This window comes from Lampris incognitus, chromosome 16 (assembly GCF_029633865.1).
Source record: "Lampris incognitus isolate fLamInc1 chromosome 16, fLamInc1.hap2, whole genome shotgun sequence".
Classification (NCBI taxonomy): Eukaryota; Metazoa; Chordata; class Actinopteri; order Lampriformes; family Lampridae; genus Lampris; species Lampris incognitus.
In genome coordinates, this window is record NC_079226.1 from 20,180,595 (window position 1) to 20,198,957 (window position 18,363).

Consider the following 18,363-nt stretch of genomic DNA (forward strand, 5'->3'; position numbering starts at 1 on the left):
TAACGGGGTAGAATATTTTCCGGTCACGTGCAGGGCCAAGGTTTTCGTTCGCTGCAGTTACTTTATTGTATACAACTTTGTGTTGAATTTCAATACCATGTAAATTCTCAAAAAGATCTATAACTTAGTTATTGAAACTATAATTTAGATGTTTCCTCGACCCGAAATGGACTTCAGCGGTGCCCGCAGCAACAGCGACCGTAAACCGGAAGCCAGGTTACCATGGTAACACCTTACATAGGTCGAACGAACAAGCGAGATACTTTGTTTCTACCTTGCGCTTGAATGACTTTGCCTTTTAACATTACATTTGATGCTTCCGGGTGAGTATTTCTGCTATCCCCAAATACTTTTTTCCTTTGTTTAGGTGTTTTCCCAGTATGCAAAGGAAAGAGAAACATGTCCGAATTGGATGCGTTGCTGTTGGATGGCCTCAGAGCAGAGATGAACTTGCAGTACACACGCAAAGCCATGAGAGAGATCCACAGACAGCAGCTGCTGGAGGCAGAGAGGAGGCAGAGAGAGGATCTGGAGAAGAGGATTCATCTCAACTCCCTAATTTCCACAGATAGGGACAGAAAAGTCCACAACGAAAGACAAACGGATAGGGCTCCCAGCCATCGGACCAGGTAGGACAGCATTTTACTCGATGACCAGTTGATTTTTTTTTTTGCCATGTTCGTGTCAAATCTGTTTCACTCAATGAGAGTTTCATTTCTCTTTCCCCAAAAGTCAAATAGGAAATCTAGATCCGAGGAGATCTAGGTCTACATCTTCCCTGGCCACAGGCAAGGGGACTTCACAGCAGCTTAGGCAATTAGAAAAGCCAATTTCTCCTTCTGCAGCCTGGATATCTTCAACAAATGTCTCACAGCAAACTGCCAGGGCATCCACGGCTGCTCAGAGAGGGACACAACCGCTTCAGCAGCAAGCTCTATCAAATACACAGCTGGCATATGTAAGTAAAGAGGCAGAGGCAGAAGCTGAGTGTCGGAAGAAGTTTCACGCTTCTCCTGTGCCTCGCCATGCAAGTTTGCCCCTCTATCATAAACTGATGCAGCTGAGAGAGGAGGAGAGGAAGCAAGGCCATGACCAAAGGAAGAACTTCCTGCTTTCCATACAGAAGCCTTTCAGCTTCCTGGAGAGAGATAAAGAGAAGAGGGAGAAGATGATAGAAATGTTAAGCCAAACTGTACAAACTCAAAAAGCTACCAAGGCTGTCGTTGTTAGCAAAACTGCTCCCAAGATAAGGGAGGACACCGAAGTTTCTCCGCTTTCGAAAGGTGAGTCAAGTGAGTGTTTTGTCTGTTATGTCATGGAACGATGGTGTGATCTAGTGGAATGCCTGGTATAATGATGAATTGAGAAGATGAAATTCTTTGAAAGTTGAAAGTAACTGACAGACTGAATGTGCATATGGCTTAGTACAATCCATATATACAGATTTCATATGACCAATATTAATACCAGCAATCATAGGATTAATACCACCAATAATTTTGTTTTATACAATAACATGACTGTTACTGCTGCTTTTTCCAACCATTTTTTTTTGTAGACAAGGAGCTTTGCACAGAGGTCCAAATGCAGACTAGAGCACAGGAGAACGTGAGAAAATCCATTGTCCTCGGTGACAATTATTTGCACACTAGCAACCCTAAACTTCGATGTGCTGAGCGTACCAAGAGGGAACTACTGGCTTTCCTGGATGAGAAGCCAAGCTTCCAGCCAAAGATAAACCCAGGGGTCCCTGACTTCAACAGGCTGCACAAGGCCCTTCCAATAAAGGCCCCGAGAGAGGCAGAGAGGAATGATGTGACCCAGTGTCAGCCCTTCCACCTGCGGACATCAACTCTCTCTACAAGACAAAGTAGAATGACCCCCAAAACCTCACTGGTACCATAGACCACACACTATACCTTGACCTCAGACAGCCTGCCAGGCAGTTTTTAAAATACTTTGCTATTTATTTTTACTTATTTTTTTTCCAGATTTTTTTCCTTTTCTTTTTTTTTTTAATCAGTGTCAGTTCAGTTTCAGTTTCCTTTGAGGCATACGGTGCTAATTCTATATTAGTTCCGATGCGTTCCAATTTTTTTTCTTTTACTTTTGTTCATTTCCATTCATACACTGATTAACATTCTAATTTGCTTGTATTTTCATGGTCAGCAGCAGCCATCTTATGAATCCACTGGTAAAAAAAGAAAAGCAGAGGCACGAGAATCAGGCATACACTTTTTGTGAATACTCTCAGAATGTTCTCTGCGTGTGTAAATTTATTGACTGCAGATGTCGGTATTTTTCATTTTTCCTGTATTACATGTAGCTTTTATCAAATGACTGCAGCTGAAAATAATTCGTAGATATTCTGTTTGACTTGAGTCAGTTATGGTGATTTTTGTGCCTGTATCAGTTTACAAAAGTTTTTTTTAATGTCCAGTTTATGTCTGAATTTTAGTTTAATAAAGCTGTTCGAAGCTGGACTGTTTGCAATAAGAATAAATAAGAGAGATCTCTTTTACTGTAGGAACCGAGGATAAGCCACCACTTGAATAGCAGCAGTTCATTTGGAGGTATAACATCCCTGTCTAGAGACACACTTCCCACGTACATCACAGATGCTGTAAGGATGCGCGGCATTGCCATCAGGTGAGATGGATGCATGCCTCTGACCTCTTTGGGGTTTATACTGTGGATTTTGTTTTAATTTTTCATGCGACCTCTGCAGTCATGTAAATGGAGAATCTCTCTTTCTCACACAGAAAGTCAATGCAACTGTGGGACAGTGAGAAGCAAGAGAGCGCCGATTGGGTGAGGAAGTACAGGATGAGGTCCCAAGCCATGAAGAAAACAATTGCCATTCGTGCAAAGGTTATGGACCCACACAGCAGCTTGAAAGAAGTGTACCATGAAAAACTGCAGCGGCATCGGTGAGTTTTGGCAAGTGAGGCCCTCCAATTTCAAGCTTTTCAACTGTTGCTCGAGTGAGCTCACATTACAACAGCCACACACTTCTGCCCAATCTGTAATCTTCTCTTTGACATGTAGGGAGGCCGACCAACAGCGGATGAGAGAGTACATGAGGGAGCTTCGGGACATGAAAGCACGAGTCACCGTGCGTCCTCTTCTGTTTGAACAGGTGAAACAGGTACATGATGGGAGTTGTGTAACTGCAAGTAAATCATATGCATTCCCAGTTATAAAACATAAAACTTTGAGGCCTTTTTTTTTTTCCCCAGGAAAGTGCGAAAGCTCATGCATTGCATACATATAGAAACAAGTTGAAGGAAGCTGGGTTAAATGAGCTTTTTGTTGAAGCACACGGAGAGGGGGTCGAAGTGACTGCAATACAATCAGGATCTGAGGATGATACAGATACTAGTTACCCCGACATTGAAAATGAAATTCAAATTAGGTATGCAGAGATTTCTTTTCTATACTGAACAATTAAAAAAAAAATTTCTTTTCATGCACTGTCATACCACCGTGCCCGGTGTATTTATGGATGGAGCTAGTGTTACAAAGGCAATGACTCCATGTGGTGTACTCATAATGTTACACTGCATAACGGCAGATGCCGTAGCCAAGTAAAAGTTTGATGTAATTACAATATAGGCATTTTCTAACCCGACATGTCTGATTTAGGGACAAAAATGTAGACGATGCGGAGAAAACTGAAGAGGAAGGAGAAAAGAGCATAAAAGCCAAAGGGGAAGAAATGCCACAATGAAAAAGGTGCAGTCGACATGGAGATTTTGTGGTCTCTCTGGTAGAAAACAACATTGTCCTCAAAAATAATTCATGTCAAGGCTAACTATCTGTGCCACACACATATGATGGTTTTAGATGAGCAGTCGTCAATTATGAAATTACAAAACGTCTGCTGTTGAAGAACCCAAATGCTATGCTCTGTGAATGCAAAGAAATAAAAATAAATTTCTAGAACTGCAAATGTTTATAAGATTATTATATGTTTGGGGTTTAACAGTGGCGGGGAATTATGCCTGAAGTTGTGCAAATGTAGTTTGCTATGTGATATTTCAACCTTATTAAAATTTAAAGTCAAATGCTAGTTTCTATTTTATGAAAATAACTTCACCATGATAAATAAGCATTGTAATTCAGAGGATGGTAAACACTTGGTTACCAGAAAATGCGTTCAAAAACAAAATGAGAAAACCTATTCTGTTCATTATATTAATTCAATTTAATTTACAGTATACTCATTCTTAAAGAAGAAAACCCTGATAGATACAGTCAAATACTATCAAATACTGCTGATTTATGCTGAGGTATTAAAACCTCACAGTGGTTTTATGTTTTTCGGTTGAGCCTCAGTCCAGTAAATAATTTGTAAATGGACAGGTCCTATAAGGACAGCAAACATCTGAAATGGACATTTCTCAGATGGTTTGGTTTAAGTCCCTGGCTATTTCCAGAGTTGTACTGCCACTTAAATAAATATCCCTCACCATTCACCCTGCCATCACAAAGAGCATTTCAGTGCTCTGCTCCAAGCCCATAGACCCACATCAAATGGGCTTTTACACTGGCCTCCACTATGAGCTTGTGCTGAGGCAGCTAACTGCCAGGAATTCAAGGGATCCTTTTTTTACTGACCAGATGGAAATGTCTGAATGTTTGCATGATGAAAATCATATTGAACTGTCTGCCCCAATGTCTTTGCTGCTGACAGCGCTCCATATAGTGATGCCCACACTATAGCAGGATGACCATAATATTCTACAGCCGTCTCCATGGAGACAAATGCAATCTTTAGGGTCCTTTATTGACGATTACATATGTGTCAGTCATATGTGTCAGTCAAAGTCAGTGTTGGCGCGAGTTCGCACCAAAATACTAATCAAAATCAAGTAATATCTTTACACTGCCTTACAGTACTGTTGCCCTATGCATATCTATTTACTCTTGCTCTACCTTGTGCCATGCACATAACATATTATATTAACCATTATAAATATTAGTTACCCTGTCCATATCTCCCCTCCTGCTCTATTTGCACCATCTATAACATATTAACTATTTCGATAGTATTATTAGTATTAGCAGCATTGGTAGTAGACTTAGTAGCACATAATGCCTCCTTGCACCTGTTTTTCACGTACATGACCAAATTTTGCTCTATTCTGAGCGCATGCAATTCCACCTTTCATTGTACTTTGAAAAATGACAAAGTAGAAGGATAATAATGATGATGCTAATAATAATGATAATAATTTTACATCCTCTACAGGATGTAAAACAGAAAACGTGAAAGAAATAATAATAATAATAATATTTTAAAGGCAAACACCACTCAATTCCAACTTTGAAATGCAGTATTAATAATCATATAACACTTCACAGTTCTGTATGTATAAACTAACAAAGGCAAATTCAAGGAAGACCCGGACCGACAAAGAAACATTCCTCCACCACATCTGTGGTGCCAGACTGATGTACAACTCCATAGAAAGTGAACTGGAATCGGTGACTGTGTGTGACAATGTATTCAGTATGACAAGATAGTCCAGATGAACATATGTTCGATTATTTTGTCCATTAAGATTATATGGGACATTAAAAAGCCAAAGGTTTCTCATACAGTACCATTAAATGTGATAGATAGTCGCCGAGTCCCCCTGCTTGAGATCTCAAACATCACATGACATGACAAAGCTTCAAGGGCTCCAGTAGGGTTGTCATGGGAACCGTCTATCTGTCCCCTCACTGCCTAGTGGTCCCTGAGGAGTGTGCTGTACACCTCTTGTTCCCTGTTGCATGGATGAAAACATAACCAGTCGTACTGAATCTCTGTCAGAAAACTGGCTGTCTCAGATAGCATTCAATTAAGCACCCACGATAAGGAAATATGTGAGCCAGCACTTTGCTGACGTCTATTCAAACAGGCTGCAGTGTTCCAGTGCTGAGCGCGGTAGCAACACATCTTATTTAGATTAATGAGAGGCTGTATGTTCAGCCACCAAATATTATGATCAGAGTGTTTGAGGTGTGGCTGCTTTTTGTGCATGAACAATATAATTTCCACCGAGGTGGCATGTTCAAGTCTCTTATTATTTCAGCGACTGAGCCATATTAAAATCCCCACACATTTAATTCGGAAAGTGTAAAGGTTGCAAATGTACTTTTTGGCAGCCACAGATAAACCCCACAATAGATGGTGCAGACGAGTTTGCAGCACTTTTTCCCCCCCTAAAAAACGCACATGACGTTCAACGTTGTTAATGTTTAATTTGCTGGTTATTGTTATTGTGCAAAACCAAATGTCTTCGTAGTGTGTAATCAATGTAATATAAGGTCAAAGTGGCAGGGTAAAGAGTTGGTACATGTGCTCTGTGTGTTATTTGTGTTTGATTGTGGATGCAGCCCTCTTGTGTTTTCGCCCATGGTTCACCTGCAGGAGGAGCTGTGGCTCGTTACAGCCTCAGCAAAGCGATAGAGAGAGATCCCTCTTTTCTCCTTCAGTGGCATGAATAATATCTCTACTGCTGGAGAGAGAGCGTATCAAGGGAGAAACAGCGAAGGAGAGAGCGAGAGAGATAGCATGCACTGTGACAGATAAGAGCGTGGTAGAACTTGTCTCTCTCTGACTGCACTGTGGGTTGGGGATAGGGAGAGCAAGTGCACCTGGGTGTCAGGTACGGCTGCACCCTGCACACAGAACCACATATAACAACATACAAGCACAAGACCACACTGCTTGGCCGTACCCGAGGAAGTCGAGAGAAGAGTGACCTAACCAAGGTACAGTACAGTATGCTCTGTGCATCTGGTTGCTTGTAGATCAATTGGTTCTTATGCTCACTTGATGCTTCACTTTGCTTTCCAGGTTTGTTGGTAGATGTTTTGCCTGTGGATTCACTCAAGTGCTATGGCTCTCGTCAAACTGAGCTTTCCTCTGGTCCAGTAGAGGAGCAGCCACTTTCCTTCTACAAGAACTTGTCCTGTGCACACAGACAGGGAGAGGATGGAGAAACTCACAGGGAAGGACAAGGAGCTGATACGAGGCAGCTGGGAAAGCCTGGGCAAAAACAAAGTTCCTCACGGTGTGATCATGTTCTCCAGGTAATCTTGTGTTGGCTTATTGTGAGCAGGAGTTCAGTAGGAACAAGATGTGACTCGCAAGAAAAGTTATCCTTTTATTAACATCACTTCTAATCACATTTTATCCTTGTGTGTGTATGTGTGGGGTTTTTTTTGTTGTTTTTTTTTTTGAGCGCTTAAGTTGTGGTTACAATACCGAAGCAGCAGTCAGTTGCTGTATTTTGTGGTGTAAGTTAGGAGCTGCATAGTTTCACTAGGTAGTACAGGTGTGCAGAGGGAATCAAGGCAGGTCCCTTCACTGCACACTTCCACCATACAGGGGACCAGAGGCTTGACTTGTTGCCTGGCGACAGACTGCAATAATGCACAATTTACTTTGAGAGAGCAGCTGCTGAAACAGAAACGAGGAGGAGAGATTTGTTGACTTAAGATTTCTAGATCTGTTTGGCAACCTATATTGTCTGTATACACCTATAGAATAGTGTGGTGTGTGTCTGTGGCAGACTGTTTGAGCTGGACCCTGCACTCCTCAGTCTCTTTCACTACAAGACAAACTGTGGCTCCACACAAGACTGCCTCTCCAACCCCGAGTTCCTGGACCATGTCACTAAGGTGAGCTCAGTTCACCACAATAACCACTACAAGTATATGGACTATGAAGGCTTAAGTCTTTTCCTCATACATGACACTGAGCTTTTGTATGAGTGTTTGGTGCAGGATGTGTGTGTCTGTTCAACTTATGTGCATGTGTTGTCAGGTAATGCTTGTGATCGATGCAGCAGTCAGTCACCTTGATGACCTCCAATCCTTGGAGGACTTCCTGCTCAACCTGGGAAGGAAGCACCAGGCGGTCGGGGTAAACACCCAGTCATTTGCTGTAAGACGCCTCATCCAGTTGTACAACTCTGTGCTACACTCAGAATTCAAATTCACAAATGAGTAATGTGCACCAGTAGTTAAGTTGTGTGTGTGTGTGTGTGTGTGTGTGTGTGTGTGTGTGTGTGTGTGTGTGTGTGTGTGACCCTATGTATGTGTGCTCTGTACTGCCTTGTTTGCTTGTTTGTTTTGGTCCACTGCAGGTGGTGGGTGAGTCCCTCCTCTACATGTTGCAGTGCAGTTTGGGCCAGGGCTACACAGCTCCCCTACGCCAAGCCTGGCTCAACATGTACAGCATCGTGGTAGCGGCCATGAGCCGGGGGTGGGCAAAGAATGGCGAGCACAAGGCCAACTGAAACACGCAGCCTGATTTGCTGAGCAGCTGCTGTCAAATCAAGATGATTGCCATGGAGTTAAGGTTGTGTAACTTGCAGCGTGGAGGCTTTTAGCTGTCATACATTTACTCTGTGAGTAGGGTCACATAGTGTTGTGAATGTATGGTGTGATCACACGTCACAATATCTGATAGTAGTTCGGTTAACTAATGATCACAGAGTTTACTTTCTTTGCTGTGGATGTCGTAGCTACCAGGCAATGCTGCTGTAATGCTGTGAGGATCAGTGCCAGCCTGCTTTGGACCTACAACCCAGTAACCTGAGGTCCTCACTGGAAGAAAGCATAGGGAATAGGTGTTCAGGTGGAAAAGTGCTTTGTATATAATGGCTTTGATATAGCTACTCGAGTGATAAGAATGACTGTAGTGGTCTTTGTGATGTTTCTTGAAAGAGTTGCACACTTATAAAACACTGAATGTTATAATTAGGCTTCACATAATGCTCAAACTGTGATGATTGCTGTGGCCAGCACGGGCAGCTCTTGATCAAACCTGGACACAGTGATATTGAATATTGAGCACATCAGAAACTTTCGACAAAAAAAAAAAAATTCACATATTTTCACCTCAATTGTATCATACTGTTGGTAATGGACCTTATAGAATCACACACCAGAACCCTTTATATCCCCTTGTTTTGTGTATGAATTCATTATATGAGATGATAGTAATTCTCACGCTATAGGTAAGAGTTTTCAATCAAACAGTATTCAATAGATATTGACAAGAACTGTTATTTCCACCAATAGCTTTCTTTCTGTGATTTCTATGACTGTTAAGGTGTCCATGTGCACCACATGGTGTGCGATGGAGGCCCTCCTCAGTAAAGGTTGTTGAGATTTACTTGTATTCATGTTACAATAGGCTTGAGCTGACTGTTAAAACTCTAACTTGACAGACTGTTATTGTTACCTTTAGAATTTGGATGTAAAGGACACCTTTGCTTGAAGGAACCAGAACATCCCGTCTCAGCTACCCTCTTTTTGTCTTTGCAGGTTTTTGCTCATTGTCTTTTGCTACACTGCAGTACTGCATCTCAATGAATAGCCCGTGTCAATGTTAAATTGTTAATCTAGAAGCAGCAACAATGGCATTTGAGGTCTTATGAGATGATCATGGAACTGCTGATATTTTTCCAACACCACGCTCCTACGCGGTACAGGTAGGAGTTGCACATACATGGAATTTGACTGCGGTTTTATGGCTCTTTCAGTGTACTTAACATAGAATAACAACACTACAATACAACAATCTTCAGATATGTACACAAGGATTGACTATATACAGGCGAAATAAGAGGTGATAAAGTGCAATAGTGCAGAGAATCTATCAGAGTTGTTGAAATAGGTGGTAGCAGGTTACTTACACACATGCCTGAGGTAGACGGATTACGTCGTCAATATAACCCTCGCTGACCCCGTACCTCAATTCCCACCCCCTGCCAGCTTATCGATAAAGTGGAGCATGATATGTGAGTCCTGTCTGCCGAGTTTGTAAAACATGTTAAAACATGAGCGCTGCTATAAGTGTTTGTTTCATTCCCAGTTATTTCCATTCACTGTCATACGGCCATGTAATTTAGCAATGATATGCCAAGTATTTGATAATAACACAACACAAATGTATATCCAAGCTGCTGATATGTGATTATTATCGCTTTAGTCTGAGTTTACATTTATAAAGTTTATTTTTGTATTCTCAAGTGTCTATGTAGTGGTGCACTTATTGCCAAATCTGATATACAACCTAAACCTTTTTTCACTTTATGTGTATTTCGGGTAATTTTGACTTATTATAAATACAGAACAACCACATGCTGTGAGCTGTATAGTCTGATAGTTTTTTTTTTTGGTTTTGTTTTGTTTCTTTGTTTTTTTTGTGGCCTTCAAAGAAACAGATCAGCACAAGTTGAATTATATTCTTTCAGGCGACCCCTGAGAAACAGGGGACAAGCCGAAAGAAGATCCATTGCGATAGAAAAGTTTTTTTGCAATTATTATTAAAACATATCCTTGCACAATCTATTCAACCTGTACCTTCCAACCCACATGTAAAATGTTTGTTGGCTGACTGTGTAGGTATTGACCTTTTCTTGGTATCAGCATGTAGCCCTATGCAGACTGTTGTTTGTCATGTCTCCATTTTCAGTTCGCTGAGAGTAGCTCTTATAGGCAGACGTGATTGACGACTGCTCCATTAACTCTTTAACATCCAGGTTTGTACATATTGGGTGTGTCAATGTCTACCTCATCATATTAGCTGCTGCTGAACAGCAATGACATCACCTTGTAATCCTGTAACCAAAAAGACCCATTTGGTATTTAATGCAAATATGCACTCTCTCAACCAAACAGCTTATATATCGACTCCTATTCTACACTTTATGTAACATGTTGTGTGCTTCACTGAGACTAAATAAAGTGATATTCTGTGGACGTATTACTGCCGAAAGAGGTCAGCGGGATTTTTCTCCCACACATAATTTATCACATTCTAATGACAGATAGTTACACTGGACCGCTATGTTCAGTGTTTGAAATCAATCACGCTATGCCTGATTTCTCTCACTCTGTCAGCCCATCTCCTGGCATTATGTAAGAGCCATGCACTGATTGGCCCATACCCCCTGGCTAAAGAGACGAGGACAACTTCAAAGCAAGATCACAGAACTTGGCACATCAACCCACTTAATCACGCAACTGTACAATTATACATAGGGGGCGTGCCTCTGAATTCCAGGAATGTGCCATTCTTTCCGTACAATTTGCCATAAATAAATAAATAAATAAATTTAATGTGTTTGTGGCAAAGGGTCTGACTGGTCTAGCTGACTGGTTAGCGCAGTCGCCAGTGGTCCAGGCTATCCGGGTTCGATTCCCGGCTGCGACGGATTCCTGGCTGCCCCTGAATTCGCTACATTGGTGTCAGAAGTGGGATGGTGAGACCGTGAGGCCATCGGAAGCACATGCGCCCAGAGGCGTGAGGGAGCTGATTATGCCGAAGCGCGGGGACGCATTTCCCGAAGGAGGGGGTATTGTAACGACCACGGATGACTAGACTCGCTAGCCCTTGGCTAACAGGTCGCACCCTATAGTTGACTGGTTAGCACAGTCGCCCGTGGTCTGAGCTATCTAGGTTTGATTCCCGACTGTGACGGATTCCTGGCTGCCCCCAAATTCACTACATACATACATATATACAAAAAATAATACATACATATAATATATATATTAAAATATATACATATATGAAAAATATACATACATACAAAAAATTAATAAAAAAGTTGCATGTATTAGTGCATGAACGCTGGTTTGCACATGCATCCTGGGTGAAAACGTGATAATTGAAAAGAAGTGGGAGGCAGTTATGATGTTAGTTTTAATAACCCATTCAACACATTGGGTCAGTGCTTCCACAGAGAATTCACATATTCAATCTGGTTGCATCTTTGTAAATGTCACATCCATGGGCTGGCTGTCTGTTCTGCCATTGGAGCAGTGGCTGACGTGGCCCTAATCTGTCTCCCTGCACCACCCTCACTTTCTCAGTCCCAAAGAAAGTCTGCTTTATTTATGCCAACGCAATGCTACATGTTCCACTTTAGCACAGAGAGCAACACTGTGGCCAAATTAGCCTAGTCAGGGGTCTATCTGAAGATTCTGACCCTAGCTCATATCAGATTGGTAACCAGAGGTTTGGTTATGACAAGGTTTACAGCAATACTCTGAAGGTAAGCCTGCCCCCAGACTTGTATTCTGTTAAGCTTAGCAATACCAGACCTTTATTTTCATCTTTGCCAGGGTCAGATAGAGGCTGCACGTTGAGCTGAGACACAATGGCACTTTCTATGTGAGTGTTGTTCATATTAACCAAGTAGTGTAGTAGTTGTGTAGTAGTAGTAGTAGTAGTACTGGCTCTAAAAGCACATTATAACTGGCTCTTATATACAAAAGGTCTCCAGCCAACAAAACATCCAGGTTTAGAAATCGCCCAACAAGCTTGACTCTGTTCTGCTTTTGTTTTTATTTGATTTTATTCTGTCCTGAGACACATAGAAAGCTTTTCTGCACTCAGACTTTAAATTATAGTTTTGGGCAACTTCTGTATTTATGCTATAGTGCCCCATTAACTCTGATGTAAAGCAATTCATCCAAATACTTCACATTTGATCTCTGACAACAGGTTTCTGTCTCTTTCCATAGGGATGACCATACTTTGGACCAGATTATATTTCAATTGTTTCTATAATCCTTTTCTTTATCACATTTAGATATCTGGCTATATTTTCAGCACAGAGAAAATGCTGAAAATATAAGCAAACACATTGACATTGCACACAGCTTTATCATACCATGATCTTGTAGATGGTGTGAGTTTATTTAAACTTGGTGCACTTTTTATATCAGTAAATGTGAAAAAGACAATTGAGAGAGCTCACGTGGTGCAGTGGACTTACCCGCTAGCACCCAAAAGCTGAGGCTCATAATTCCCAGAGTTCACGTTGCCTCCACCTTAGCTAGGTGTTGCTGGGAGCACAATTGGCAATGTTCCTGGGTGGGGGGCCGATAGGGGCAGTGTGTCTTGCCATTGCAATTAGAAGCTCTTACAGGTGGTGGAGCATCTGTACAGCTGCAGATGGATCTGGGAGAAATAGTACGAGCCTCATGCAACACATTACCTTCCCCGGGATAAAACTGCGGCTGGCAGATAAAAAAAAAGCTTTCAGTTTTTTTCCGCTTGTATTAGATGACATACATGGTAGTCTACACTCTCTAGCCACCATAGGGGTTTTTCAATGGTGTGACCTTATTGGAACAAGGAATTGAATATTCCACATTGGGAGAAGAAGGGGGAGTACATGCACTCGAAGACACATCCTAGGATGCACTGGGACACATCATCAGCGATGTTTTCTGAGGTCCTCGGGTCTTTTGAGTTTTTCAACATCATACACCCTCACTCAGGCAAACCAGCCAATGTTGATCAGGCCCTGGCTTGTGTCCCAGCAGCATTGGCCCACAGATCACTCCTTCTGTTCCAAAGCCATCTGGAGGCCCTCTCTGCAGCCTCCATGTAAGATGTGATGGCTTTCCTTTTAGCAGCCCCAGTGATACCAAGTAGAGTCTACCTTGCACAGTGAGCAGCCAGAAAATCCTCTACACCCCACTTCAATAGGCTCACAACGCGGCTTCCAGCCTCTCCTCCGGCACTGATCCACCAGCTCCTGGTACTTGGACCACTTCCGCTCATTTGCCTCCTCCATCCGGTCCTCCCGGGGAACTGCCAGCTCTATAAGAGCACCTGTTTTTAAGAGGCTGATGATAGCACTATGTCTGGCCTCAATGAAGTTGTCATAACATGGTCTGGGAACCTGAGCTGCCCCCCAAGTTGACTCACAGCTCCCAGTCTGACACAGAGATGAGGAGACTGGCCGTTGATCTGGACTGTGACTGAGGCTGCTTGCCAGCCCTGACAAAGGCAATGTTTCTCTGTCTGCGGGCTTGCAAAAAAATGCCAATTGATATTATTTCTCCATTAGAAACAAATTCATAGGCTGGGAAACAAGAAACTGCTTGAAGGGATGATAAATCCATTAAAAGGTTAATAGAGAGCAGCTTAAGGACTGCGCCATGGCAGACTAAGCTTCAAATGTACTATGACATCCATATATAAAGACCGCATCACTGCAAAAATATATTTACAGATATTTACCGTGAATAAATACAGAATTTTTCTGTCTTTTTCACAGTATAGGAACATACCTATAAAATACAAGGAATTCAGATTTTTTGATAAATCTGTAAAAGTATCAGTTGTCACACCGTTTATACTGAAATAATGAATTCTTGCACGCGCGCGTGTGTGTGTGTGTGTGTGTGTGTGTGTGAATTAATTGTATAGTGCTTTGAGTGGCTGTTGCAGTTAGAAAAACAATATATAAAATGCAAATTGATTGATTAAAAAGTACAGTAAAAGTCTGAAACATGTTTCTTTTCTTTTTTTACGAATATCTGCTGTAAATTTTAATGATAAACATAACCCAATTTATAATTTAACAGACCTCTCCTATAAAATTATGTCCAATACAGTGTAATAAAAAAAACAAACCATGATAACTGATCTAGATTTCCAGACGCTTCACTTTGATAAGCCCCGCCTCCGCACGCAGAGCGCGCGCCGGGCGGCTTCCTCTCTTCTCTTGCTCTGTCGTCGGGTCGGAGTGGTTCAGTCCGTCGGAGTTTTTGGAGTGGAAACAGATCCACAGTTAAAGTTCGTGAGCTGAGGCGTAACCCTGAACCACAAGCGTTGGCCGAGAAGCTGCTGCTTCGTATTTAGGACTTTGAACATTTGATATTCCGGTGAGTTAACGGTTGTAGCTGTTAGCTTAGCATGTTAACCACATTAGCAGTGAATGCGCACAGATAAATAAAAAATGATATAGACTCTGTACGTCTATAAAAAACAGTCGGGATAATCTCGAAGAGGATAAAATTAGTTCATGAATGTATGATAATTGTGGGTTTTTTGTGTGCCTATGAGCCGTATGCAGCCGCTAATTAAGTAAAATGCTGTGCGTGGTATTCAGCTTGCAGGCCGTTAGGTGCCCCACGTGGTGTTGACGCTCTCATAATTCCTCATAGTCCATGGGCCAGACGATATTTCGGTACACTCAAGGTGGCAAAACTTACTTATAATTTTTGAAAGGATCCATGTCTGTAGATGATATTTTGGTATGATAACCATTCCTGAGTGGCAGCTGTATCACAGTTATCAGCTCATGAAGTTAAGCACCCGCTAAACTAAATTGCATTTTAGACGCTGGTGCATATCCTGGTTTAGCCTCATGGTCAGGACATTTTTCAATGTTCTATAATATTGTCTTTGGTATCATTTTAAAGGGGGCCTTCTTAGCTTTCATTCAAGCCCTGTTGTGGATATTTCTCACAAATATAGAGGTCACTTGAGCTCTTCAACCCGTCAATAACACACATCTTTCTGCAATTTTCGCCTAAACTATATACTTTCTTTTAGCCCTGTGGTATCTAGGAATATCAGGGACACAAAACACAAAAACTGGAATACTCACAGGACTGTAAAGATTCAGAAAATGTATAATATACCCATACTATTTCATTGTGTGAGGTGATTGTGAGCCTTAAATGAGAACTAGACCAAAGCCAGTTGGGTCACAAACTGGTCTCTATACATTTGTTTAAATACACAATCAAAATACATGATAAAAAGGAATACCATAGTGAGGTAATGAACTATTTTAATATTTTAAACAACATTGACATTTACATATATTTAGTCAATGATACATGTAATCCCATATCATTAGTGGGTATATATAATGGTAATGGGTAGGGTAATGGGTATATGTGAATATGGTTACATTATTGTTATCAAGCTCTGGGTAACCAAGTCCAGAATCAACATCCTGTGCATCAATAGACTACTACCACAGTAATACCATCAGAATCATCACACTGTCATTCATCAAACTGCTCGTTTCTCTCATCATCTGACTCCCCAAGTTCAAAGTCCAGTTCTGGACCATCCTGCTGTTTTTGGTTACTGCAGGTCTGTAACCTGCACATGTCTGTGCATGGAAGTCCATTTGACAGGCACATGCAGCTTGGTATTTTGCATGAATGCACACACTTGCATGTTAGCATTTCCAAGACCACATCTGGTGCAGGTGGGGAGCGCATCCAGTAAATGGCCAGCTTGCCTTCATCGTCTGTCCATCCATACTCAGTAGGGCTTGGCACCACAGGGTTAGCCTGCAGACAGCACTTCCATATTGCTGCCTGATAGTTGGCTCGTTGAACATGCATAAAGAGACAGTCTCTACATGGTGGCAGCTGGCTGGACTCAACCTCTCCCCTTTTGGTGCAGAAGAGCTGGTAACGCAGTTTGTTCACCTCAGCAGTGCTGCTATTAGCAACATACATCCGACAGGTGAACTGCTCAATTTTCTGGAACAGCTCATCACTCACATTCCATGTCTGTCCCAGTTGACTAAAAGTCTCTTGGCAGGAAGTGTGCTTTCTCACTATCTTCAGGGCATTCAGCTTCCTTCGACCAGCGAATGCACTGACAGTGTCGCAGCCTGTGAAGGCATGTAAGCCAATTAGGCTGTCACAGATGCTGTCTCCAAGTGAACTTGCCAGTTTGGTGATGTCGACAAACCGTGTGCGGTTCTGAGTCCCACACTTCTGGTAGATGGGACAGGTGATGTCCTTCTGGAAGCCAAGACAAAGCACCATGACATCAGTGTCCTCAGCTGTGACGATAACTGACTTTGAGCCCGCATTTGCTGCATGCAATGCATGCAGGAGCAGACGGGTGTCAGCTTCTTCATGTGTGGAGTGCAGTTCTGCTGCTTCCTCACACCCATCTTCTGTCAACTTGTAGCAGGTTTCCTCACAGGTCATGTACAACACCTTGCCACGCAGCATAGCTCTGTATCGTGGGAGTTTCCACTCTTCCACCAGAAACTTGATGAGACTGGTCTTGTTGGAGGAACTGCACAGAAATTTTCTCCACTGCTGGACGTGGTGTCCCCCTGCAAGATTCTTGTACTGGAGAGTGATGTCTCCACCTCGGTTCAGTCGTTCAGCATCTTTGATCGAAGTCTGGTGATAGACATCAAAAACAACATCAATCCTCCCACTCTGTGCTCCCTCATGGAGGACCTGGGTCAAGGCTGACTCTGCCACCTGTGCAAAGGTTTTGTTGTTGCCATTCATTTTTTGGACCAGGCTCATCCCATCAATGATGGAAGTAGATGGGATTGGGATGTCTTCTGCAGGAGATACATTCTTTTCAAGCTCTCTGGCAAGTGCAGCCTTGTTTGTTTTTCGTAAGGACCCATCAGCATTTGCCAGTGCCCATGGTAGTGGGCCCAATGGGTAGGCAAGGACATCCTTCAGATTCACCTTCCTGCTTTCAGCCACCAGGATCATGTGACTGAAAAGGTTTCTATCTGCCTTCAGAACCACATCCTGTGCTTTCTTTCCATGAGCTTGTTTTGTGCTGACATTGGAGAATGTTTTCAGACTTTGCTTGGTCATCTTGTCGTGGAATTTCACAGGTGGTGGGTCTGCATCTAACCTTGTTTGCTGGAATGCTTGGTAGGCCTCTTCTCCTTTCTCAAGAGCTCTCAAGAGATCTATGGTCACATCAGGTGGAGCCATGTTGCCAGTGGAGAGGCTAACCAAATCAATCTCATCAGGGGACATAGGATTGAGCCAGTTATTCTCCATAAGGTCCATGAGAGACTGGACATCTGCTTCATCTCTCTTGATCCTTGGACTCTGTAGATCTGGATGAGACCATTTGCACCTGCCTTGACCTGTCAGGTCTCTCAGCTGTCTGAGGTACACTACCGTTCAAAAGTTTGGGATCACATTGAAATGTCCATATTTTTGAAGGAAAAGCACTGTACTGTTCAATGAAGATAACTTTAAACTAGTCTTAACTTTAAAGAAATACACTCTATACATTGCTAATGTGGTAAATGACTATTCTAGCTGCAAATGTCTGGTTTTTGGTGCAATATCTACATAGGTGTATAGAGGCCCATTTCAAGCAACTATCACTCCAGTGTTCTAATGGTACAATGTGTTTGCTCATTGGCTCAGAAGGCTAATTGATGATTAGAAAACCCTTGTGCAATCATGTTCACACATCTGAAAACAGTTTAGCTCATTACAGAAGCTACAAAACTGACCTTCCTTTGAGCAGATTGAGTTTCTGGACCATCACATTTGTGGGGTCAATTAAACGCTCAAAATGGCCAGAAAAAGAGAACTTTCATCTGAAACTTGACAGTCTATTCTTGTTCTTAGAAATGAAGGCTATTCCATGCGAGAAATTGCTAAGAAATTGAAGATTTCCTACACCGGTGTGTACTACTCCCTTCAGAGGACAGCACAAACAGGCTCTAACCAGAGTAGAAAAAGAAGTGGGAGGCCGTGTTGCACAACTGAGCAAGAAGATAAGTACATTAGAGTCTC

At 42.2% G+C, this 18,363-nt stretch overlaps 2 protein-coding genes across 2 annotated transcripts; both read left to right on the top strand.

Annotated features, from left to right (window-relative positions):
• Nucleotides 1–166: 166 nt before the first annotated feature.
• Nucleotides 167–6,460, top strand: fam161b (FAM161 centrosomal protein B). Its single transcript, XM_056295373.1, has 9 exons — nt 167–200; nt 368–629; nt 733–1,283; nt 1,559–1,896; nt 2,528–2,649; nt 2,763–2,930; nt 3,049–3,148; nt 3,240–3,415; nt 6,388–6,460. The coding sequence occupies exons 1-9, from the start codon at nt 167–169 to the stop codon at nt 6,458–6,460; spliced, it is 1,824 nt and encodes a 607-aa protein (XP_056151348.1).
• Nucleotides 6,461–6,988: 528 nt separating this feature from the next.
• On the top strand, nt 6,989–8,297 carry ngb (neuroglobin). Its single transcript, XM_056296416.1, has 4 exons — nt 6,989–7,086; nt 7,569–7,677; nt 7,823–7,942; nt 8,145–8,297. Exons 1-4 carry the CDS (start codon nt 6,989–6,991, stop codon nt 8,295–8,297), a joined length of 480 nt encoding a protein of 159 aa, XP_056152391.1.
• Nucleotides 8,298–18,363: the final 10,066 nt, after the last annotated feature.

What these genes read in the sequence shown, in the direction of transcription:
- fam161b (XM_056295373.1), top strand. Translation starts at nt 167, where the DNA reads ATGGACTTCAGCGGTGCCCGCAGCAACAGCGACC. An exon ending in AGTTTCTCCGCTTTCGAAAG is followed by an intron (nt 1,284 to 1,558) that starts GTGAGTCAAGTG and finishes TTTTTTTTGTAG; the next exon opens with ACAAGGAGCTTTGCACAGAG. An exon ending in TGTTTGAACAGGTGAAACAG is followed by an intron (nt 3,149 to 3,239) that starts GTACATGATGGG and finishes TTTTTTCCCCAG; the next exon opens with GAAAGTGCGAAAGCTCATGC.
- ngb (XM_056296416.1), top strand. Translation starts at nt 6,989, where the DNA reads ATGGAGAAACTCACAGGGAAGGACAAGGAGCTGATACGAGGCAGCTGG. An exon ending in GGTGTGATCATGTTCTCCAG is followed by an intron (nt 7,087 to 7,568) that starts GTAATCTTGTGT and finishes TGTCTGTGGCAG; the next exon opens with ACTGTTTGAGCTGGACCCTG. An exon ending in TCCTGGACCATGTCACTAAG is followed by an intron (nt 7,678 to 7,822) that starts GTGAGCTCAGTT and finishes ATGTGTTGTCAG; the next exon opens with GTAATGCTTGTGATCGATGC.